At 40.0% G+C, this 25,567-nt stretch overlaps 1 protein-coding gene across 1 annotated transcript in view; it reads left to right on the top strand.

Moving 5' to 3' along the window:
* Window positions 1–25,567, top strand: part of LOC135231342 (paired mesoderm homeobox protein 2B-like) — a 58,134-nt gene that overhangs the window by 2,702 nt on the left and 29,865 nt on the right. Inside the window, exons 3-4 of the mRNA XM_064285201.1 lie at window positions 33–101; window positions 20,189–20,247. Of these exons, the coding sequence (XP_064141271.1) occupies window positions 33–84 (52 nt within the window). The 3' untranslated portion in view covers window positions 85–101; window positions 20,189–20,247. The remainder of the gene's footprint in view (window positions 1–32; window positions 102–20,188; window positions 20,248–25,567) is intronic.

Genomic DNA, 25,567 nt, shown 5'->3' on the forward strand with positions numbered 1-25,567 from the left:
TGTGAATACTATTTGAACTTTCTCATCTACAGAAAAATCAGCTCAGCTGAGATGAATTATTTTATTTGGAGGAAAGCAGGATGAGATCTGAATAAGTACAGGTGAGTTTTAAAGCTCGAAGGTACTTGACATACATTTAACTCAAAGAATAACACTTAAAACATAAAACGAATTGGCTTCATTTACATTTGAGGCTGGAGGTAGTAGAACCTACTTTTCTAAATCAATTTCCATATTCATCTTGTATTTTATTTTCTTTAGTTTTGTAAAATACAGCCTAATATGTATAAGCTGTAGATGGGTAGTGGTCATTTTTTCATTATGTGTTTAAGCATCAGGAGAGTTAGAGATGGTTTAAATATAAAATCAGTGAGCAAATAAAACAGTTTGTTCAAATACCAAATCAGTAATCTGAATGAGAGAGCTTTGCTTCATCTTATGCCAGTATCTAATTATGTGGGTAAAAAGTTATTACTTACTCGCCCAGCCCAGTGCCGTCGAGTCAATTCTGACTCATAGTGACCCTATAGGCTGAATTGGTGAAAATAATTTGAGACTTTTTAAACTAAAATTAATTTTCTATTCTTTTTAAAGTGGAAACATGAACTTTTCCCCAGATTATTTCACTTTAGTTTACACAGCATGAATCTGTAACAATTGTAGAGTTTTATTCAGCAGGTATTGCTGTCAGTATTTTTCTCTTTGAAGTTAATAAAAATGTAATCCTACATGATTGCATTTTAATTTATTAGTAGTGATTCATAGTACATTCATTACAATAAGAAAGATAGAAGATCTTGATTTGTAGATCAGGGATCACAAATTCACATGCCTATGGGGACTACAATAGGGAGTGACGTCTGGAGATCACGGCATATAGGAGCAGGTATGTTACTTGCTGCCATGGTTAATTGTGCAGGTATGGCTAGAGTCTTTAGAACTCCTTTTTTTTTTTTTTTAAAGGAATTCAGCACTCTGGATTCTTAATACAAAATCTCTTTGAATTTAATGGTGTGGTTTTAAAAAGAGGCTTGTAGGGGACTAGCTTGCAACCTGTAGTTTTAATCAGCTTGAGAAAACAAAGTAGTAAGTAAGATTCCTATTAAAAAGTTTTCTTCAAGGTAAAATGACCAAATTGGTCATAAACTTTAAAAAATTGAGGTATAATTTAGGTCACATATATTGAAAGCTGTATATATTGACTTGTGGTGACCCCATGTGTGCAGAGTAGAACTGTGCTCCATAGGGTTTTCAAGGCTCTAGTGGTTAAGTGCTACGGCTGCTAACCAAAGGGTCAGCAGTTCAAATCCTCCAGGTGCTCCTTGGAAACTCTGTGGGGCAGTTCTACTCTGTCCTATAGGGTCGCTCTGAGTCGGAATCGACTCGAGGGCACCGGGTTTGGTTTGGTTTTTTTTTTTTTTTTGGCCTTTCAGAAGCAGATCGCCAGGCCTGTCTCCTTAGGCTCCTTTCGGTGAGTTTGGACCACCAACTTTTGGCTAGTAGTTGAGGGCTTAAACATTTGCGCCACCCAGGACTCTGAGATGTAATTTATATAACATGAAACTCACCCTTTTAAAGTGTACAGTTCAGCGATTTTAAGTATATTCACAAAGTTGTGCAGTTATTACCACTGTCTAATTTCAGGTCATTTTCATTACTCTGAAAAGAAACCTCATATCCCATTAGCAGTCACTCCCTATTCCCTCCTCCCTTCAGCCTCCGGCAGTCACTAATCTACTGTCCCTATGGATTTACTTATTCTGATTATTTCATATAAATGTGGTTCTTTCTGTCTGACTTCCTTCATTTAACATACTACTTTTAAGGTTCATGAATGTCGTAGTATCAGTCAGTTGGTCATAAACTTTTATATTATGTTTCCATTGCCATCGAGTCAATTCCAACTCATAGTGACCCTATAGGACAGACTAGAACTTCCCCATAAGGTTTCCAAGGTTTGGCTGGTGGATTCAAACTGCTAACCTTTTGGTTAGCATCCTCTATAGCTCCATATCATGTTTAAAACCAAACCCAGTGCTGTCGAGTTGATTCCGACTCCTAGCGACCCTATAGGACAGAGTAGAACTGCCCCCATAGAGTTCCCAAGGAGCGCCAGGCAGATTCGAACTGCTGAGCCTTTGGTTAGCAGTCCTAGCACTTATCACTACACCTCCAGGGTTTCCACATCATGTTTAGGGATTCCTAAAAAAGTTCCTATATTTGTGTGCTGTTTCACTGCTTCCTGTAGTGTTTGTTGATGTTGTTGTAAGGTGCTGTCAGGTCAGTTCTCACTCATAGTAACCCTACTTACAAAAGAACGAAACATGTCTGGCCCTGCGCCATCCTCATGATGGTTGTTATGCTTGAGCCCGTTCTTGCAGCCAGTGTCAGTCCATCTCATTAAGGGTCTTCTTCTTTTTTGCTGGTCCTCCACTTTACCATGGCAGACAGGTTTCTTCTGAGCTTCCAGACTAAGACTAGGAAGAAGGACCTGGCAGTCTACTTCTGAAAAGACTTAGCCAGTGAAAACCTTATGAATAGAAGCAGAACATTGTCTAATATAGTACTGGAAGATGAGCCCCCCAGGTTGAAAGGCACTGGAAAGATGACTAGGGAAGAGCTGCCCTCTCAAAGTAGAGTCCACCTTAATGATGTGGATGGAGTCAAGCTTTCAGAACCTTCATTTCCTGATGTGGCACGATGTCTTACATGCTTTGGACATGTTATCAGGAGGGACCAGTCCCTGGAGAAGGACATGATGCTTGGTAAAGAGAGGGTCAGCAAAAAAGAGGAAGACCCGCAATGAGATGGATTGACACAGTGGCTGCAGCAATGGGCTCAAGCATAAAAATGGTTGTGAGGGTGGTGCAGGATCAGGCAGTGTTTCGTTTTGTAGTACATAGGGTCACTGTGAGTCAGAGCTGACTTGACAGCACCTAACAACAACAATCACCTTACCAAGCTTGATGTCCTTTTCCAGGAACTGGTATCTCCTGATAGCTTGTTCAAAATAGTGTGAGATGAAGTCTCTTCGTCCTCCCTTCTAAGACGCATTCTGGCTGTACTTCTTCTAAGATGGATTTGTTCGTTCTTTTGGCAGTCCATGGTATAGTCGATATTCTTTGCCAACACCACAACTCAAAGGCATATATATACATAAAATGTATATATTGCATATATAATTTGGGATGTTGTTATGTATGTTTTCTGAATCTGTTTTATAACTGGAGTTAAACTTTGCAGTAGTACTACAGGCCCAGGGCTCCCTTCTGGGTTAGTGGTCATTAGGTGAGGGTTCTTGATATGTTGAAGGTTTTTATGAACAAGCTTTTTAGTTATCTAGTGCTCTTATGACAGATACCTTAAGTGGATGGCTTTAACAGGCAGAAATTTATTCTGTCAGTTTATGAGGCTAGCAGTCTGAATTCAGGGCTCCAGCTTCAAGGGAAGGTTTTCTCTTTTTATCAGCTCTGGAGAAAGATCCTTGTCATCAGTCTCCCCCTGGTCTAGGACCTTCTCAGTGCAGAGAACCTGGATCCAAAGGATGCACCCATTCCTGTTTCTTCTTTTGGCGATAATGAGGTCTGTCTCCTCTCTGCTCCCGTCTCTCTTTTATATCTCAAAAGAGGCAACCCAATCCCGTAGATTTTGTCCTGCCTCATTAATATCATGTTGTCGTTAGGTGCCGTCGAGTCGGTTCCGACTCACAGCGACCCTATGCACAACAGAAAGAAACACTGCCTGGTCCTGCGCCATCCTTACAGTCGTTGTTATGCTTGAGCTCATTGTTGCAGCCACAGTGTCAATCCACCTCGTTGAGGGTCTCCCTCTTTTCCGCTGACCCTGTACTCTGCCAAGCATGATGTCCTTCTCCAGGGACTGATCCCTCCTGACAACAGGTCCAAAGCCTGTAAGACGCAGTCTCGCCATCCTTGCTTCTAAGGAGCATTCTGGTTGTACTTCTTCTAAGACAGTCCATGGTATATTCAGTATTCTTTGCCAGCACCGCAACTCAAAGGCGTCAACTCTTCTTCAGTCTTCCTTATTCATTGTCAAGCTTTCACATGCATATGATGTGATTGAAAATACCATGGCTTGGGTCAGGCACACCTTAGTCTTCAAGGTGACATCTTTGCTCTTCAACACTTTGAAGAGGTCCTTTGCAGCAGATTTGCCCAATCCAATGTGTCTTTTGATTTCTTGACTGCTGCTTCCATGACTGTTGATTATGGAACCAAGTAAAATGAAATCCTTGATAACTTCAGTCTTTTCTCCATTTATCATGATGTTGCTCCTTGGTCTAGTTGTGAGGATTTTTGTTTTCTTTATGTTGAGGTATAATCCATACTGAAGGCTGTGGTCTTTGATCTTCATTAGTAAGTGCTTCAAGTCCTCTTCACTTTCAGCAAGCAAGGTTGTGTCACCTGCATAACACAGGTTGTTAATGAGTCTTCCTCCAATCTTGATGCCCCATTCTTTATATAGTCCAGCTTCTCGTGTTATTTGTTCAGCATACAGATTAAATAGGTATGGTGAAAGAATACAACCCTCACACACACCTTTCCTGACTTTAAACCAGTCAGTATCCCCTTGTTCTGTCCAAACAACTGCCTCCTGATCTATGTAAAGTTTCCTTATGAACACAATTAAGTGTTCTGGAATTCCTATTCTTCACAGTGTTATCCATAGTTTGTATGATCCACACAGTCAAATGCCTTTGCATAATCAATAAAACAGAGGTAAACATCCTTCTGGTATTCTCTGCTTTCAGCCAGGATCCATCTGACATTTCATTGCAGTTAGGATTTACAACACATAGGATAATCACATCAGATCACAAAATGGTGGGCAGTCACACAGTACTGAGAATCATGGCTTACCCAAGTTGACACGCATTTTATGGGGGACACATTTCAATCCATAATAGTAGGGTTGGCATATCTCAGTGAGTAGAGAGAATAACTTAACTACTATTTTAGTAAGTTCACAGTTAATCCAGTACCCACCAAGGGGGTAGAACGTTGTACTTTGAACTTTGTTTATGGAGGCACAGGGGAAGATGATCCTTGAAAAATCTTGTAATTTGGGATACAGAATGCATGAAGTGCCTGAAGAACACTGAGGCCCGGATATTGAGGTACTTTATATCAAGGGTACTCCTTTTCTGCTGGAGACTGTGGGACACCCAAGAGTATTAGCTACTGTCTCTGCCCTTAACAATCTTATTGGCTATGAGAGGAGAAAAGATGCATATAAATACAGCATGTGTGAGATACTTCACATGAAAAGTGTTGTGGAGGTTGAAGACAAGCATATAAAACATTATTTGAAAATGTAATGAACAAGTGTATTTTATGTTTCCTAACTTTTTGGGTAGCTTGTATAATACAAGGAAACCCTGGTGGTATAGTGGTTAAAGGCTATTGCTGCCAAACAAAAGGTTGGAAGTTCTAATCCACCATGCGCTCCTTGGAAACCCTATTGGCAGTTCTACTCTGTCCTATAGGGTCACTATGAGTCAGAATCGACTGGACGGCAACCAGAGTTTTGGTATAATACAAAGTAGAACATGGTGAACTCTATTAAGAGATGTAGATAACTTATTTCGGAATTCAGAAAGGAGCAGATGATCTGATTGTGGACAGAGGGAGGGTGTCATGGCAGGGGAGGTATTTTAGGTTCAGCTGGAAATATTTGTAAAAAGCAGACAGTTGTGCATGGAAGCAACAAGAGGGAACCATAAGGTCAAGCCCGAAAGAGGATGGTGTGCCTATGTTGGGATAGTAAAGAGAGAGAGAGCCCTGATTGGTGCATGTAGTTGAAAAAGAACGGGAGATAAATTACCTAGGTTAACTGTGACTACATTATGAAGTACTTTAAGTATCAGGCCAAGAAGTTTGGATTTGACTGGTAGGCAATGAGAAGTCATTGTAGCTGTGCTTTCTTAGAGTCTGTGAAGGACTTCGAGAGAAATGTGCATATTTGTACTTACTCAAGACGGCCCATAACTTTCATTAGATTCTCAGAGGGGCCTATGATCCCTGAAAGTTAAATTACCACTCTATTACAGGTTTTAGAAGAGTAGATTACAAAAGACAGATAAACACCCAAGGCCAGTTGGGTGGCTATTGCTATAATTCAGACTGTATGTAATATGTTTGAGTATAAACTGAGGACATTAAGTACTAAGCAGAAGTTTGAATGGAAGTGAATATATCTTTAAAGGTCCCACATAGCCGTATTAATGGCTCACTTGTAAGTACAATTGAGAGTGACCATCATATATTTTGGAAACCCTGGTGGCGTAGTAGTTAAGTGCTGTGGCTGCTAACCAAAGGGCTGGCCGTTCGAATCCGCCAGGTGCTCCTTGGAAACTCTATAGTGCAATTCTGCTCTGTCCTATAGGGTTGCTATGAGTCAGGTTTTTTTTTAATCATATATTTTTGTTGTTGTCGTCATTATTTAGTCCCAGTAGGATAAATTAAACTTTATGAAAATGAAGTCAAACATTGATTATGGCAGTAAAAAAGAATCAGATAATCCAGGTGTTCAGATTTGGGTTGTGTTAGGTTTTTTAGCCTTTTATCTTGTTATTTGATTTTTATTATTCTAGTCTAACATAAAATTGGTATTTAGTGAATGTACTCTGGGGTGAAGTGACCCTGGAAAAATGCTGTGTGTCTGGAGAGAGTAGTTTAGGATTAAGTCTTTTTGTTTTGGGTAATATTCCCGGTAGACAGCCACATGAAATCAGATCAGTCACACAGTAATACTTCTGATTCAAAACAAAAGTTAATGAAATCTCCAGTTACTTAGTAATGTTTTAAACAGTTACTAGTATGTCGTGTGTAAATATAAAATTAAAATGATTACAATTATCAAATACTTTAGGTTTTATTTCCACCATTCCCCATTCTTTTTTATGTGATAACTATAATTACTAACATTCTTCTCTGTGTTTGCTGATGGGCATTGGAAATAGTCTGGATGCAGTTATTACTTCACAGCTTTAGGGAAAAGGCCACTTAATTTATTAGTTTATTATCAACTTAAAGGTCAATCTTTTGTACTTGTAAGGATTTAAGGCCACAGATAACATTAAAACATGCAGCATAGGATAATTAAAACACTTAAGAAGTAAAATCATGTAAGAAATATTTGTTCTAAAACTTAGAATGAGAGTTATTACAATTGAGCACTACATTTAACTTTATTCCCTGTTATCTAAGGTATAAAAAAAGAGAGAGATTGACTTTATGTCTTATAGTAGCGAGCAGAAATTACTTTGAAGAGGTAGCCTTTTCTTTTGCATCAGTTTCTGGATTCAAAAGCTGGATCACTATCTCATTTTTAGACAGCTTTATTGAGATATATTCACCTACCATACAGTTTACCAATTTAAATTTTACGGTTCAGTTCACAGAATGGAACAACTCATTATGATCAATTTTAGACCATTTTTATAATACCAAAAAGAAACCCCTCGCCTCTAAGCTGTCACTCCCTAAATCCGTATCCTCTCCAGCTGTAGATGATCACTGAACTGTTTTTGTCTCTGTAGATTAGCCTCTTCTGGATATTTTGTATAAATGGGATTAAATAACATATGTTCTTTGTGATTGTCTTCTTATCTTTGGAGATATATCTATTAAGATCCTTTTTTCATTTTTTAATTGGGTTATTCGTCTTTTTATTATTGAGTTGTAGGAGTTCTTTATATATTGTAGATACAAGTCCATTATCAGATATAACATTTATCAGATTTTTCTACCGGTCTGTAACCTGTCTTTTCACTTTTGTGATGGTGTCCATTGAAGCATAAAAGTATTTAATTTTGATTAAGCCCAATTTATTTTTTCTTTGGTTACTTGTTCATTTGTTGTCATATCTAAGAAATATTTGCCTAATTCAAAGTCATGAAGAGTGTAGTGGGTTGAACACTGGTCCTGAAAAAGACATGTCCAAGTCCTTACCCGAGGATCCTGTAAATGTGATCTTACCTGGACAGAGGATCTTTGTAGATGTAATTAAGGTAATGATCTCGGGATGAGATCACCCTGATTAGCGTGGGCTCCAAATCCAGTGGAATGTCCTTGTAAGAGATAGAAAAGGAGAAGACTGAGAGACCTAGAAACACATGGAAGAAGGCAATGTGAAGATGGAGGCAGAGACTGAAATCATGTACCCTCAAGCCAAGGAACAGCTGGAGCCTGAGATGCTGGAAGAGGCAAGAAAGAAGTCTCCCCTAAAACCTTTGGAGGAAGGGCAGCTCTGTGGACACCTTGATTTTAGACTTCTGGCCTCAGCTGTGAGAAAATAAGTTTTTGTTGTAAGCTACCAAGTTGTAATTTGTTAATGGCAGTCCTAGGAAACTAGTACAAAGAGTTGTATAGTTACAGCTCTTACATTTTGGTCTGTGATCCATTTTGACTAAGTTTTGCATATGCTATGAGGTAGGAGTTTAGCTTCATTTTTTTGTGTGTCTGGACTATTCTTTTCCCATTAAATTGTCTTGGTATCTTTGTCAAAAATCAACTGACTGTAAATGTGAGGATTTAGTTCTGGACTCTCAATTCTGTTCCACTGGGCTATATCAGTACCATACTGTGTTAATTACTTGTAGCTTTGTAGTAAGTTTGAAATTGAAAAGTGTGAGTCTCCCAACTTTATTCTTCTTTTTCAAGATTATTTTGGCTTTTCTGGGTTACTTGCATTTCCACATAAATTTTGAGATCAACTTGTTAATTTCTGCTAAAAAGGCTGTTGGACTTTGATGGGAATTGTATTCAATCTGTAGATCAGTTTGAGGAATACTGCCATCTTAGCAATATTGTCTTTCAGCCCATGAACGTGGGATATCTTTCCATTTATTTAGTTTTTTTTTTTTTAATTTCTTTCAATGATGTAGTTTCAGAGTACAAGTTTCTTAATTTTATTTTCGGATTGTTTATTGTATATAGAAATACAGTTGTCTTTTGTATATTGCTCTTGTGCCCTGCAACTTTGTTGAACTTGTTTGTTAGTACTAATAGTTTTGAGTGGATTCCTGAGCATTTTCTGTATATGAGATCATGTCATCTGTGAATAGAGGGAGTTTTACTTCTCTCCAGTCTAGCCCTTTATTTCTTCCTCTTGATGAATTGACCTGAGCAGAATCTCCAGGACAGTGTTGAATAGAAGTGGTGAGAGTGGACATCCTTATCTTGTTGCTGATCTTCTGGGGAAAGCATTTAGTCTTTTATTTTAAGTATGATGCTAGCTGTGAGTTTTTCACAGATGACCTTTATCAGTTTCAGGAAGTTCCTTTCTATCTCTAGTTTGTTGACTGGTAGCTTCTTATACATGGATAAGAAGTTCCCACCTTGGGTCCATGATAAAGCCATATAACTAGAAGGAAAAATCCCCTGGCTTTAGCCAAGGTCATATATTGTCAGAATTTGTCCATTCTCAAGACTTCTAAATATTGCTTTTTTATTAGTGATGCTCAAATTTGTGATTCAGGTTTTGAATTTTCCCCTAAGTTCTAATCTCTGTGACATTTGCTTATTCAGTAATTCCAATTAGCTACCAGCCTGTCATTCCAAATTCAGCACGACTTTATTCATGCATTCATTTGATTGATTCATTTATTGTACATTGAGTGCTATTCCAGGGTCCAAAGGATACAAGAATATGTTTGGAGAAATGTCTGAGGTAAGAATGGCTCTAACACAGAGGACCTGGCGTGTCAACAGAGGACCCTCTTGGAGATACGCAGGGGCCGTATCACGAAGATCCTGTGAGCTAAGTTCTAAGGAGTTAGAACTTTATTCTGAAAGTAGTAGTGAGCCACTGAAAGATCTGAAGCAGGAAATCAGTGTCAGATGTGAATCTTGAACAAATCGTGAGGAAGGAGAGCTAGTGTAGAATATATAGATTGATGCTGAAAATGAAGCTGGAGATTGGGGAACTGGTAGTTCTATCATTTGAAAAGAAAAGAAAGCCTGAAATAAGACACTGGAAGTGGAGCTCTGGTGGCACAGTAACTAAGAGCTACAGTGAGCCATGGCTCCTAACCAAAAGGTTGGCAGTTCAAATCCACCAGCCACTCCTTGGAAACTCTGTGGGGAAGTTCTACTCTGTCCTATAGGGTTGCTGAGTCGGAATTAACTCGATGACAATGTTGGTTTTTTGTTTTTTAAGTGGGGATAGATCTGTAGATTTTTAGGAAGTGAAAAATGGATAGTACTTGGTAACTGGATTGTAGAGGCTGAAGGAGCAGGACAGTACCTCCATGATTACTGTGGTTTTGACTAGGGGGCCTAGGTGGTTAGGGAACAAACAGAGGGAACTGGTTTGGCAGGAAGGTGAATTCATATTTGGATATGTTGGGGTACTAGCAGGACATCTACATTGGAGAAGTGTTATAGTTGTTGTTAGTTGCCATCAAGTTCATTCCGACTCATGGCGACTCCATGTGTGCAAAGTAGAACTGGGTTTTCAAGGCTGTCATCTTTCATAAGCCAATCGATCATCAGGCCTGTCATCCAAGGCACATCTGGGTGAGTTCAAACCATCAACCTTTTGGTTAGTAGTCGAGTGTTTTAACCTTCTGCACCACCTTGGGAATCCTAGGCGGTTAAATGTGAGGCTGGGTTCAGAGAAAAGTGTTTTAGGTGATAATTAATGTGAATGAGGTCACTCAAGAAATGAGCAGAGCTTATGGTCAATGAGAGTATAATGGAGGCTATAGGATGAATAGAGGAAAGGAAACCTGAAATTAAGCTACAAGAGGTAGGAAGAAAGCTACAAGAGGCTGCTATTACAGGCCAAAGTAGGGAAGAATTAGCTCAATTTTTCGTTATCGTTTAGTTTTCCTTTTATCCAGTACATTGTTTTAAACTTTAACATGAAAATTTTTTGTTTTGTTTTTCCCATTTGCCTTATGCTCTTTACTACCTAAGCCAGTGTTTCCTAACTTGCACATATATCAGAGTCACTTGGTGAGATTAAATGCAGGTTCTTTGGGTCCTGGTAGACCTACTGAATGAGAATCACCTGGGATGACACCCTAGAATCTGTATTTTTTTTTTTTAATAACTTTTATTAAGCTTCAAGTGAACGTTTACAAATCCAATCAGTCTGTCACATATAACTTTACATACATCTCACTCCCTACTCCCACTTACTCTCCCCCTCTTGAGTCAGCCCTTTCAGTTTCTCCTTTCTTGACAATTTTGCCTGCTTCCCTCTCTCTCTATCCTCCCATCCCCCCTCCAGACAAGAGTTGCCAACACAATCTCAAGTGTCCACCTGATATAATTAGCTCACTCTTCATCAGCGTCTCTCTCCCACCCGCTGACCAGTCCCTTTCATTTCTGATGAGTTGTCTTTGGGGATGGTTCCTGTCCTGTGTCAACAGAAGGTCTGGGGAGCATGGCCGCCGGGATTCCTCCAGTCTCAGTCAGACCATTAAGTTTGGTCTTTTTATGAGAATTTGGGGTCTGCATCCCACTGATCTCCTGCTCCCTCAGGGGTCCTCTGCTGTGCTCCCTGTCAGGGCAGTCATCAATTGTGGCCGGGCACCAACTAGTTCTTCTGGTCTCAGGATGATGTAGGTCTCTGGTTCATGTGGCCCTTTCTGTCTCTTGGGCTCTTAGTTGTCGTGTGGCCTTGGTGTTCTTCATTTTCCTTTGCTCCAGGTGGGTTGAGACCAATTGCTGCATCTTAGATGGCCACTTGTTAGCATTAGGACCCCAGACGCCACATTTCAAAGTGGGACGCAGAATGATTTCATAATAGAATTATTTTGCCAATTGATTTAGAAGTCCCTGCAAACCATGTTCCCCAGACCCCCGCCCTTGCTCCCCTGACCTTTGAAGCATTCATTTTATCCCGGAAACTTCTTTGCTTTTGGTCCAGTCCAATTGAGCTGACCTTCCATGTATTGAGTGTTGTCTTTCCCTTCACCTAAAGCAGTTCTTATCTACTGATTAATCAATAAAAAACCCTCTCCCACCCTCCCTCCCTCCCCCCCTCGTAACCACAAAAGTATGTGTTCTTCTCAGGTTTACTATTTCTCAAGATCTTATAATAGTGGTCTTATACAATATTTGTCCTTTTGCCTCTGACTAATTTCGCTCAGCATAATGCCTTCCAGGTTCCTCCATGTTATGAAATGTTTCAGAGATTCGTCACTGTTCTTTATCGATGCGTAGTATTCCATTGTGTGAATATACCACAATTTATTTACCCATTCATCCGTTGATGGACACCTTAGTTGCTTCCAACTTTTTGCTATTGTAAACAGAGCTGCAGTAAACATGGGTGTGCATATATCTGTTTGTATGAAGGCTCTTGTATCTCTAGGGTATATTCCTAGGAGTGGGATTTCTGGGTTGTATGGTACTTCTATTTCTAACTGTTTAAGATAACGCCAGATAGATTTCCAAAGTGGTTGTACCATTTTACATTCCCACCAGCAGTGTATAAGAGTTCCAATCTCTCCGCAGCCTCTCCAACATTTATTATTTTGTGTTTTTTGAATTAATGCCAGCCTTGCTGGTGTGAGATGGAATCTCATCGTAGTTTTAATTTGCATTTCTCTAATGGCTAATGATCGAGTGCATTTTCTCATGTATCTGTTGGCTGCCTGAATATCTTCTTTAGTGAAATGTGTGTTCATATCCTTTGCCCACTTCTTGATTGGGTTGTTTGTCTTTTTGTGGTTGAGTTTTGACAGAATCATATAGATTTTAGAGATCAGGCGCTGGTCGGAGATGTCATAGCTGAAAATTCTTTCCCAATCTGTAGGTGGTCTTTTTACTCTTTTGGTGAAGTCTTTAGATGAGCATAGGTGTTTGATTTTTAGGAGCTCCCAGTTATCGGGTTTCTCTTCATCATTTTTGGTAATGTTTTGTATTCTGTTTATACCTTGTATTAGGGCTCCTAGGGTTGTCCCAATTTTTTCTTCCATGATCTTTATCATTTTAGTCTTTATGTTTAGGTCTTTGATCCACTTGGAGTTAGTTTTTGTGCATGGTGTGAGGAATGGGTCCTGTTTCAATTTTTTGCAAATGGATATCCAGTTATGCCAGCACCATTTGTTAAAAAGGCTATCTTTTCCCCAGTTAATTGACACAGGTCCTTTGTCAAATATCAGCTGCTCATACGTGGATGGATCTATGTCTGGGTTCTCAATTCTGTTCCATTGGTCTATGTGTCTGTTGTTGTACCAATACCAGGCTGTTTTGACTACTGTGGCTGTATAATAGGTTCTGAAGGCAGGTAAGGTGAGGCCTCCCACTTTGTTCTTCTTTTTCAGTAGTGCTTTGCTTATCTGGGGCTTCTTTCCCTTCCATATGAAATTGGTGATTTGTTTCTCTATCCCCTTAAAATATGACATTGGAATTTGGATCGGAAGCGCGTTAAATGTATAGATGGCTTTTGGTAGAATAGACATTTTTACTATGTTAAGTCTTCCTATCCATGAGCAAGGTATGTTTTTCCACTTAAGTATGTCCTTTTGAATTTCTTGTAGTAGAGCTTTGTAGTTTTCTTTGTATAGGTCTTTTACATCCTTGGTAAGATTTATTCCTAAGTATCTTATCTTCTTGGGGGCTACTGTGAATGGTACTGATTTGGTGATTTCCTCTTCGATGTTCTTTTTGTTGATGTAGAGGAATCCAAGTGATTTTTGTATGTTTATTTTATAACCTGAGACTCTGCCAAACTCTTCTATTAGTTTCAGTAGTTTTCTGGAGGATTCCTTAGGGTTTTCTGTGTATATAATCATGTCATCGGCAAATAGTGATAACTTTACTTCTTCCTTGCCAATCTGGATACCTTTTATTTCTTTGTCTAGCCTAATTGCCCTGGCTAAGACTTCCAACACGATGTTGAATAAGAGCGGTGATAAAGGGCATCCTTGTCTGGTTCCCGTTCTCAAGGGAAATGCTTTCAGGTTCTCTCCATTTAGAGTGATATTGGCTGTTGGCTTTGCATAGATGCCCTTTATTATGTTGGGAATTTTCCTTCAATTCCTATGTTGGTAAGAGTTTTTATCATGAATGGGTGTTGGACTTTGTCAAATGCCTTTTCGGCATCAATTGATAAGATCATGTGGTTTTTGTCTTTTGTTTTATTTATGTGATGGATTACATTAATAGTTTTTCTGATATTAAACCAGCCTTGCATACCTGGTATAAATCCCACTTGATCATGGTGAATTAATTTTTTGATGTGTTGTTGGATTCTATTGGCTAGAATTTTGTTGAGGATTTTTGCATCAATGTTCATGAGGGATATAGGTCTATAATTTTCTTTTTTTGTAATGTCTTTACCTGGTTTTGGTATCAGGGAGATGGTGGCTTCATAGAATGAGTTGGGTAGTATTCCGTCATTTTCTATGCTTTGGAATACCTTTAGTAGTAGTGGTGTTAACTCTTCTCTGAAAGTTTGGTAGAACTGTGCAGTGAAGCCATCCGGGCCAGGGCTTTTTTTTGTTGGGAGTTTTTTGATTACCGTTTCAATCTCTTTTTTTGTTATGGGTCTATTTAGTTGTTCTACTTCTGAATGTGTTAGTTTAGGTAGGTAGTGTTTTTCCAGGAATTCATCCGTTTCTTCTAGGTTTTCAAATTTGTTAGAGTACAATTTTTCATAATAATCTGAAATGATTCTTTTAATTTCATTTGGTTCTGTTGTGATGTGGTCCTTCTCATTTCTTATTCGGGTTATTTGTTTCCTTTCCTGTATTTCTTTAGTCAGTCTAGCCAATGGTTTATCAATTTTGTTAATTTTTTCTAAGAACCAGCTTTTGGCTTTGTTAATTCTTTCGATTGTTTTTCTGTTCTCTAATTCATTTAGTTCAGCTCTAATTTTTATTATTTGTTTTCTTCTGGTGCCTGATGGGTTCTTTTGTTGCTCACATTCTATTTGTTCAAGTTGTTGGGACAGTTCTCTGATTTTGGTTCTTTCTTCTTTTTGTATGTGTGCATTTATCGATATAAATTGGCCTCTGAGCACTGCTTTTGCTGTGTCCCAGAGGTTTTGGTAGGAAGTATTTTCATTCTCGTTGCTTTCTAAGAATTTCCTTATTCCCTCCTTGATGTCTTCTATAACCCAGTCTTTTTTCAGGAGGGTATTGTTCATTTTCCAAGTATTTGGTTTCTTTTCCCTAGTTTTTCTGTTATTGATCTCTAGTTTTATTGCCTTGTGGTCTGAGAAGATGCTTTGTAATATTTCGATGTTTTGGACTCTGCAAAGGTTTGTTTTATGACCTAATATGTGGTCTATTCTAGAGATTGTTCCATGTGCGTTAGAAAAAAAAGTATATTTTGCAGCAGTTGGGTGGAGAGTTCTGTATAAGTCAATGAGGTCAAGTTGGTTGATTGTTGTAATTAGATCTTCCGTGTCTCTGTTGAGCTTCTCACTGGATGTCCTGTCCTTCTCCGAAAGTGGTGTGTTGAAGTCTCCTACTATAATTGTGGAGGTATCTATCTCGCTTTTCAATTCTGTTAAAATTTGATTTATGTATCTTGCAGCCCTGTCATTGGGTGCATATATATTTAATATGGTTATGTCTTCCTGATCAATTGTCCCTTTTATCATTATATAGTGTCCTTCTTTATCCTTTGTGGTGGATTTAAGTCTAAAGTCTATTTTGTCAGAAATTAATATTGCTACTCCTCTTCTTTTTTGCTTAGTGTTTGCTTGATATACTTTTTTCCATCCTTTGAGTTTTAGTTTGTTTGTGTCTCTAAGTCTAAGGTGTGTCTCTTGTAGGCAGCATATAGATGGATCGTGTTTCTTTATCCAGTCTGTGACTCTCTGTCTCTTTATTGGTGCATTTAGTCCATTTACAGTCAGGGTAATTATAGATAAATAAGTTTTTAGTGCTGTCATTTTGATGCCTTTTTTATGTGTGTTGTTGACAATTTCATTTTTCCACATACTTTTTTGTGCTGAGGCGTTTTTCTTAGTAAATTGTGAGATCCTCATTTTCATAGTGCTTGACTTTATGTTAGTTGAGTCGTTACGTTTTTCTTGGTTTTTATCTTGAGTTATAGAGTTGTTATAGCTTTTTGTGGTTACCTTATTATTTACCCCCATTTTTCTAAGTAAAAACCTAACTTGTATTGTTCTATATCACCTTGTATCACTCTCCATATGGCAGTTCAATGCCTCCTGTATTTAGTCCCTCTTTTTGATTATTGTGATCTTTTACCTATTGACTTCCATGATTCCCTGTTATGTGTATTTTTTTTTTTAATTAATCTTAATTTGTTTGTTTTTGTGATTTCCCTATTTGAGTTGATATCCGGACCTTGTGTTGTGCTGATATCGTGTTGTGCTGATATCTGATATCATTGGTTCTCTGACCAAACAATATCCTTTAGTATTTCTTGTAGCTTTGGTTTGGTTTTTGCAAATTCTCTAAACTTGTGTTTGTCTGTAAATATCTTAATTTCGCCTTCATATTTCAGAGAGAGTTTTGCTGGATATATGATCCTTGGCTGGCAGTTTTTCTCCTTCAGTGTTCTGTATATGTCGTCCCATTCCCTTCTTGCCTGCATGGTTTCTGCTGAGTAGTCAGAACATATTCTTATTGATTCTCCCTTGAAGGAAACCTTTCTTTTCTCCTTGGCTGCTTTTAAAATTTTCTGTTTATCTTTGGTTTTGGTGAGTTTGATGATAATATGTCTTGGTGTTTTTCTTTTTGTATCAATCTTAAATGGGGTTCGATGAGCATCTGGGATAGCTATCCTTTCGTCTTTCATGATGTCAGGGAAGTTTTCTGTCAGGAGTTCTTCAACTATTTTCTCTGTGTTTTCTGTCCCCCCTCCCTGTTCTGGGACTCCAATCACCCGCAGGTTATCCTTCTTGATAGAGTCCCACGTAATTTTTAGGGTTTCTTCATTTTTTTTAATTCTTTTATCTGATTTTTTTCAGCTATGTTGGTGTTGATTCCCTGGTCCTCCAGATGTCCCACTCTGCATTCTAATTGCTCGAATTTGCTCCTATGACTTCCTAGTGCGTTGTCTAATTCTCTTATTTTATTGTTAATCTTTTGGATTTCTACATGTTGTCTCTCTGTGGATTCTTGCAACTTATTAATTTTTCCACTATGTTCTTGAATAATCTTTTTGAGTTCTTCAACAGTTTTATCAGTGTGTTCCTTGGCTTTTTCTGCAGTTATCCTAATTTCATTTGTGATATCATTAAGCATTCTGTAAATTAGTTTTTTATATTCTGTATCTGATAATTCCAAGATTGTATCTTCATTTGGGAAAGGTTTTGATTTTTTTGTTTGGGGGGTTGGAAAAGCTGTCACGGTCTGCTTCTTTAAGTGGTTTGATATGGATTGTTGTCTCCGAGCCATCACTGGGAAACTAGTTTTTCCAGAAAATCCGCTAAAAATAAAATGCAGTCAGATCCCTATCAGAGTTCTCCCTCTGGCTCAGGCTATTCAGATGTTAATGAAGCCGCCTGGGGAGGGTGGGGGAGGGAACAGAGAGATAGGAGAGTAGCACCTCAGAATATAGCCAGAGTTGCTTGTCTTGCTTGGAATGACTATTATATCTGAGATTCCCACGGGTGCGTCGCCTATGTGTGCTGGCTGTGTGGAGATTGCGCCCCGGGGGGTCTGGCCGGCTGGAGTCACGGTCAGATCCTCCGCTTCCAGCCCCACGCCCAGCGTCAAGGCTCCCCTACTGGGATGGTGCACTCTCGACTCCAAAATCAGTCCCTGCCTCCTGGGGACTTCCCGTCCCTCCAGCCGCGTGGCCGTGCTGCCCCCGAGAACCAGTTGGGCCTCCTCCCGGGGTTAGTTCAGATGGGTGGAGCAGCTCCCCGTGCTTGTGCCGTGACAGAGTGTCCCGGCTGGGACGCTGTTCTCCCCGCTCCAATACCAGTCGCTGCCTCCCGCGGACTTCTCCTACCGGCTGGTCCCCTTCCCGGGGTTAGTTCAGGGGGGTGGAGCAACTCTCCGTGCTTATGGTGTACCTGCGTCCAGTCCAAATCCCTGGGGGACGGCTCCCCGGCTCGGATGCTGCTCTTTTTGCTCCAAGACCAGTCACTGCCTCCCGGGGACTTCTCCTACTGGCTGCGTCGCACGCCGCCCGTGGAACCGGCTGGTCCCCCTCCCGGGGTTAGTTCAGGGGGGTGGAGCAGGTCTCTGTGCTTGTGCCGTACCTGACTGGTACGCTGGCTCCAGGCTCTGGAAACAATCGCTGCTTCCCCGTATTAGTTCGTTCTCCGTCTCTAAATCTGTGTTTGTTGTTCAGGGTTTGTAGATTGTTATGTATGTGATCTATTCACTTGTTTTTCCGTGTGTTTGTTGTAAGAGGGATCCGAGGTAGCGTCTGCCTAGTCTGCCATCTTGGCTCCGCCTCTAGAATCTGTATTTTTTAAAAAACTTCTGTGATAAAGATTGCTCTTTACCAAGCTTGTTTCTTTTTATCCCTGATGCCAACTAACTTATATTTACTAGTCCCTTTGCTGGAAAAAAAAAAAAATTTTTTTTTTTTTTTGCTGTTAGGGATGGCCATATGATTGAGATCCTTCTATAGGAAATTAAGCAGAAATGTTGAGTGTCACTTTATCCATTGCAAATACGAAGCCCCCTTGATCAATCCTCTCTCTTCCCTACCTTCTGTCTGGCAGTTGTATGTATGACAGAGCAACACTGGAAACGAGGGGTCGAATAGAGCTGAGCATCTGTCAGCCTGGGTCGTCTCCACCCTCCTCAAACTGATCATTAACACTGATTTTGGTCTTTCTGTATGCATGGATTAAAAATAAACTATTGTGTTATGCCACAGTTTTGGAATTTACCTATTATAACATCCACTGTTACATTAGCCAGTATGGTTTCTTAGATTACTATTTAATGATCAGAGTTTGGGAACCATGGCCCTTTGTCTATGCCATTTGTATTTTTAAACTCATTTATATGGTAGGGTAGTCTTCAGTTTCAAACAATGTATCGCATTAGGCAAATCTGCTGCAAAGACCTCTTTAAATTTTTAAAAAACAAAGATGTCACTTTGGGAACTAAGGTGCACCTGACCCAAGCCATGGTATTTTCAGTTGCCTCATATACTTGTGAAAATTGGACAATGAATAAGGAAGGCTGAAAAAGAATTGATGCCTTTGAACTATGGTGTTGACAAAGAATATTTAATATACCATGAACTGACAGAAGAGCAGACAAATATGTCTTGAAAGAAGTAGCAGCCAGAATGCTCTCTAGAAGCGAGGATGGTGAGATTGTATACTTTTGGCATGTTATCAGGAAGGACCAGTCCCTAGAGAAGGACATCATGCTTGGTAAAGTAGAGTGTCAGCAAAAAAGAAGACCCTCAACAAGATCAGTTGACACAGTGGCTACAACAATGGGCTTAAACATAGCAAGGATTGTGAGGGTGGCACAGTTACTGGGCAGTATTTCTTCTGTTGTACACAGGGTCGCTGTGAGTTGGAACTAACTCGATGGCACCTGACAGCAATAGTCTTCAGTTGTTTACTTGCAGGCATTGTAGGTAAATATTGTGGTTTTTTCTGTAATAATTTTAATGGAAATGCTTTTGTTAACATCCTGATAATTTTATTAAATGACAAACATTTGCATGCTTACTGCCTCCTGGTCTTTGATGCTGGGGATACATCTATATATAAAACAAAGGATCTGCCTTCTGGTGTGGAATAAGATGGCCTTAGATAAGGGCAATTATCTTACCTGTACTTTGGAGCACCAAGGGAGAAGTGGCTAATTGAACCCAAGGTGGAGTGGATGGAGTCCTTCTTGATGTTTATATCCCTTTTGTAAGATTGTTCTCTTTTATACTTGTTGGACAGGAGTCATACCTAACCTCTTTAAAATACCCCTTTAAACGAAAAAAACCAAACCTGTTTCCATTGAATTGATTCCAACTCCTAGTGACCTTAGAGGACAGAGTTTCCAAGGAGCGCCTGGTGGATTCCCTTTAGAAAATCAAAAACAAGTACATTTTTGGTAGATTTGTGTTACATGGGGTGTGCTGAACATGTGCCTTTTCTTAATCTCTATCACTAAGAAAATTATTTAAGAGAACTATAGATTTTAGTCTTGATGCAGATTATGTTGTTAGATGTTTTCTGCAATTAACAAAGAAAAAAATTTAAAGAAAACCTTATTGATGATATTTACTCTTTCCCTCTTCTTTTGCAGGGAAATTTTGAATTGGGAATGGTGAAAGTCAGAAAGAACCTACTTTCTTCCTAAGCATGGTATGCTAAATCTGTGTAAGTTCCGTAGGGTAAAATCACATAATTAATCAAACAGGACTTGGAAAGGTATATCTGTCTGTCTTGTCAAACCCATTGCTGTCCAGTTGATTCTGACATGACGACTTCATGTGTGTAGAGTAGAACTGCACCCTGTAGGATTTTCTTGGATGTAGTCTTTATGGAAGCAGATCGCCAGGTTTTTCTTCCGTAGTGCCACTGGGTGGGTCCGAACCTCAACCCTTGAGGTTAGTAGCTGTGTGTGTGTGTCTGTGTGTGTATATGCATGTGTGTGTTGTAGATGGGTGCATGTGTAGATGAATAAACAAGAGTCTTCTATATTGCATAGTTCTCTAAATACTTAGGGATTTCCCCCAGTTTTGAAAGCTTACACGCTAGGCAGTGTGTGGTTGCAGTGTCAAACTGGATCGTTAACCAGCGTGAGGAAAGCGTTCCCAGGAGAACTATAAAAGGCTGAGCAAGTGACAGCCACAACCTGGAGAAGTAGGCGTGGCATGCTCTTGGAGTTTGTTGGACTTGTTTGTTAACAACAGTTGGCTTTTAAAGGATATGTAAGCGACTGCAGCATCAGTAGGATAGAAACCAGGGGACTAGATCAGAGTAGCAAGTGTGGCATTAGTTAGGCAAGACAGATAAGTAGCCTAATTCGAGGTACGAGCAAGTAGTTAGAAACTAGCGTGTCTGTGAGAGCCTGCAGGATTCAAATAGGAAAGATGTCTGGGATCAAGAGACTTCAGTAAATGAGGCCAAGGAGCTATGTAACCTTGCAGACATTCTCAAGTGATCTTGTAGCAGGGACAGTGAGAGAGAACCTGGTTAGAGTATTTCCTAATAGAGAAGCTAGTCAAGGGGGAAAATGAAATATGGGCTGTATGTCCTATAGAAATGTTTCTAGGTGATTGTGTGTATGTTCAGTAATGGCTAATCTACTCACTTGACAATGGATGAACTTGTTATTTTAAAGAAACTTACTGTAAATTATTTAAAATGTGAAGTCCTTTAATAGAATAAGTGATCTTTTAGCTTATCTTTTGTCATAAAACTGAATTTCTATATATCACCTTCACTTAAATGTAGATGCTCTGAAGGTTTGACTGTTACAAGTGATCACTACAGAGACTATTTTTTATGTTCTCATGAATTACTGGAGTCCTGGTGCCATAGCGCTTAAGAACCCAGATGCTAACCAGAAGGCCGGCAGTAAATCTACCAGCCACTCCTTGGAAACGCTGTGGGGCAGTTCTGCTCTGTCCTGTTGGGTCGTTATGAGTTGGAATCGACTCGACAGCCTCACGTTTCAGGTTTGGTAAATTACTGGCTTTAGAACCACCTATGTATTGGCTGTTGAACTGTTGCTTTTTAAATGTTCGTAATTAACTCGTTTGTATTTTCTCCTTACTGACAGTGTTTCACCTTCTAAAGCTTACAGACTCAATTAATGTCAAATGAACTCCTTACCTGCTCACCTTGTGCCCCTCTTTGCTCCTTGGAGCCGCAGTTCTGAACTTGAAATTTCTTTTTTCTGACCACAGCTTCTTTCATCCTTGGTTCTTCCAGTGAACCAGAGCTTTGCTGTATTAAGCCTACTTCACTTAGTTGCTCAGTTCAGTGTGGCCACAAACTGACCTCCTTAGAAGCTTTGACCTTTTGATTTGCACAGTCTGGTTAGAGCAGTGTTTTTCAAAGTGTATGTACTGCTAAAGGGACAAGCTGGGCAAACCTCACCTTTATCATTTCCTTGTCACCAGTCACTTACATGGCACTTTGTGTGTCTTATCCTAACCACCCAGAGTTAAACTAGACCTCATCCCTGGCCACCTAGGGCCAAGGTCATTGGGTACCAGCCGTAGGCTCAGAAGTCTGCACAACTCCCATCACTTCAGACCAGCTGGCCCCTCTCTCTCTCTCTCTGTCTCTCTCTCTCTCTCTCTTTCTCGTCCCCTGGGACTAGCCTGTGCAGCCTTTCTGTGTCACCCAGCTGCCCAGACCTGGGTCTTCACAAATCTCTGTCCTGCTAACCCCTGCTGGCTTATTGCCCCCTATGGGTTTGCTAATTCTCTCTAACTGCTTATAAAATTCACGGAAACTTTTTAATTTGTTGTTGTTGTGTGCTGTTGAGTTGATTCCAACTCAGAGTAACCCTTTTGACAGAGTATAACTGCCCTGTAGGGTTTCCTAGGCCATAATCTTTACGAGAGCAGATTGCCAGGTCTTTTCTCCTGCGGAACCGCTGGGTGGGCTCGAACCACTGGTTAACAGCAGAGAGCTTAACCATTGTGCCACTAGGGCTCCTTTACTTGTACCTACATTTACCCGTTTATTATAATCAGAAAGAGTACAAGCAAAGAAAGACTCCAGACAAGGCCTGGGAGAGGGCCCTGTGGCACAGCACAAAGACAGTACCTGACTTTCATCTTTATCCTCCCATCTTGTCAACTGGGGATTATGTGCCTGATGATTTTATACATGGTGTTAGTTGATGAGGACTGAGGAGGGATGGCAGGAGATGAGACTAGGGGAGGAAGAATATATAGGAGCAATTCTAAGCTAAGGGGCTTGAAATTTGTTCTTACAGCTGTGGGGTGGCAACCGTTGGAAAATTTTATTTAGAGTTTTGTCATTCAGTTTGAGCCTTTAGGAACCAACTTTGCAAAGACTGGGCTCTGAATGCTTAGAGATGGTAGTGACAAATCACAGGTTCAAAGAGGAAGGTGAATCTGCCTTTTTCTCTGGAATTGGTCCTTCATTCTTTTGGGCAGTTAAAAGCTGTTTGTATCCAAGAAACTACTTCCCTGCAGGCATGAAATATTTACAAATTTGTGACAGTGATGTATAGTATATGGAGAGGGAATCATGAGAGCTCTCTGTGAGGTTTGTCCAGCAACAGTTTGAGAAAACCACTATTATGGGAGCCCCGGCTGGGGCAAATGGTTAACGTGCTCAGCTCCTAACCAAAAGATTGGAGGTTGGAGTCCACCCAGAGGTGCTTTGGAAGAAAGGCCTGATAATCTTCTTACAAAAAAACAGCCATCGATAACCCTGTGGAGCACAGCTCTGCTCTGACACACAGGGGGTTGCCATGAGTTGGAATTGACTGGACAGCAGCTGGTGTTTTGGTTTGTTACAGGCTGAACAGATTGCTTGTTGTTTGTGTGTATGGAGTGGGGTGTGTACTGAAAGCCTAAACATCCTCTGGCATCTTATTTATTTTTGACTGTTCAAGGAAGGCTGGGCTGATAATAGCAGTGCCTTTTAGTAGTTGACATAACAGGGAAGTGTTTGGCCTTTTACTTACTTGGAACCCACAACTTTTTTTTTTTTTTTTTTTCTTAAACCATAGGTAGGCTAGGTAAGAGGCTTTGTACTTGCTTCTTAGAAGAAATTTAAGAGCAGTAAATTGACTGCCTTCAAATTTTTGCTACCAGTTCTTCACAGAAGTAAAAAATACAGAATCCCTGCCTGATTCCTTTGTAAACAATCCTTGTGATTGCCAGCTTGCCAAGGGATGCTTTTTTCTTTTGAGTAATTTCTGGGGAATGCCTTGCTTTGGATCACCCTTACTTATTGCCCAAAGTTGCCTTCGGGAGTACAGGTGCTCTTTTCCCCCCTTATTCATAAAACCATTAAATTCTACTGTTTTCAGGAATTTAACATTGTTTTCATTGAAGTGATGTAAGTTAAAATTGAAACTGTGAGAGAATTTACCTATTTAGGCTTGAGCTTAAAATTTCCCAAAGTTAGGAGCCATAGTTTTGCCAACCACCAAACATAGAACAAGTAATTTTGAATTTATGGACATAATTATGTCATGGCCTTTCTAAATACAAAAATATAACTTTCACTTAGACCATTGAATACTTTGGTTATATCTTTACTGATACTGGTGAGAATGTAGTGCAATTGGTCCCATTATAGTTTTTTCTATTTGCCTTTTTTTTCAATTATGTTTTAGGTGTAAGTTTACAGAGCAAATTGGTTTCTCATTAAAGAATTAATACACAAATTGTTTTAGGACATTGGGTGCCAACCCTTTGATGGACCAATGCTCTCCCCTTCACGCTGGGTTCCCTGTTTCCATTTGTTCAGTTGCCTGTCCCTTCCTGCTTTCTTATCTTTCCTTTTGGGCTGGTGTATTCATTTCGTCTCATAAACGTGGTTAAATTATGCAGCCAGTCCCTCAAGTGTGCTGTTGTTTGCCATATAGACTTGTCTAATCTTTGGCCTAAGAGCGAGCCTCTGGAGTACTTTTCTACTGAGTTAAAAGGGTATCAGGGGCCATAGGCTTGTGATTTCTCAAGGTTCTGTCAGACCAGCAAGTCTGGTCCTTTTTGTGTGTTTGAATTTGAATTTTGTTCTTCATTTTTCTGCTGCTCTGTCCAAGGACCCTGTATTATGATTCCTATCAGAGCAGTTGGTGGTGGAAGCCAGGCACCATCTAGTTTTTCTGGGCTCAGCCTGGCAGAGATTGTGGTAGTTGTGGTCCATTAGCCCTTTGGACTAAGCTTTCCCTTGTGTTTTGTTTTTTTTAATAGACTGAGGTAATCCTGTTTACTTTTCTACATGTTTATGGTATCTCCCTGTACTGGAATATGAACTTTAAGAGGACAGGGACCATGTGTCTTTTATATATTGCTGTATCCCTGTCGTGGATTGAATTATATCCCCCTCAAAAGTGTGTGTTTACTTGGTTAGGCCATGATTCCCAGTATTGTGTGGTCCTTCTCCATTTTGTGATTGTAATTTTATGTTAAAGAGGATTAGGTTGGGATTTTAACACCCTTACCAGGTCACATCCCTGATCCAGTATAAAGGAAGTTCCCCTGGGGTGTGGCCTGCACCAGCTTTTATCTCTGAAGAGATGAAGGGGAAGTAAGCAGAGAGTTGGGGACTTCATACCACCAAGAAAGCAGTGCCAGAAGCAGAGTGTGTCCTTTGGACTTAAGGTTCCTGTGTGAGATGCTCCCAGACCAGGGGAAGACTGATGACAAGGACCTTCCTCCAGAGCTGACGGAGAGAGAAAGCCTTCCCCTGGATCTGGCGCCCTGAATTTGGACTTGTAGCCTACTAGACAGTGAGAGAATTAATTTCTTTTTGTTAAACCCCTGCATTTGTGGTATTTCTGTTAAGGCAGCACTAGATGACTGAGACAATCCCTATCACCTATTAACAGTGCTTTGCGTATAGTGGACACTCAAGTAATTGCTGAATGAATTCTGATTTGGTGTGGCTTAGATGGTATCCTGACATATATTGAAAAAGCACCTCAGGTTATTTTGGTGTGCACTCCCATGGTTGAGAAACC

The sequence above is a fragment of the Loxodonta africana genome, chromosome 4, assembly GCF_030014295.1.
Source record: "Loxodonta africana isolate mLoxAfr1 chromosome 4, mLoxAfr1.hap2, whole genome shotgun sequence".
Lineage (NCBI taxonomy): Eukaryota > Metazoa > Chordata > Mammalia > Proboscidea > Elephantidae > Loxodonta > Loxodonta africana.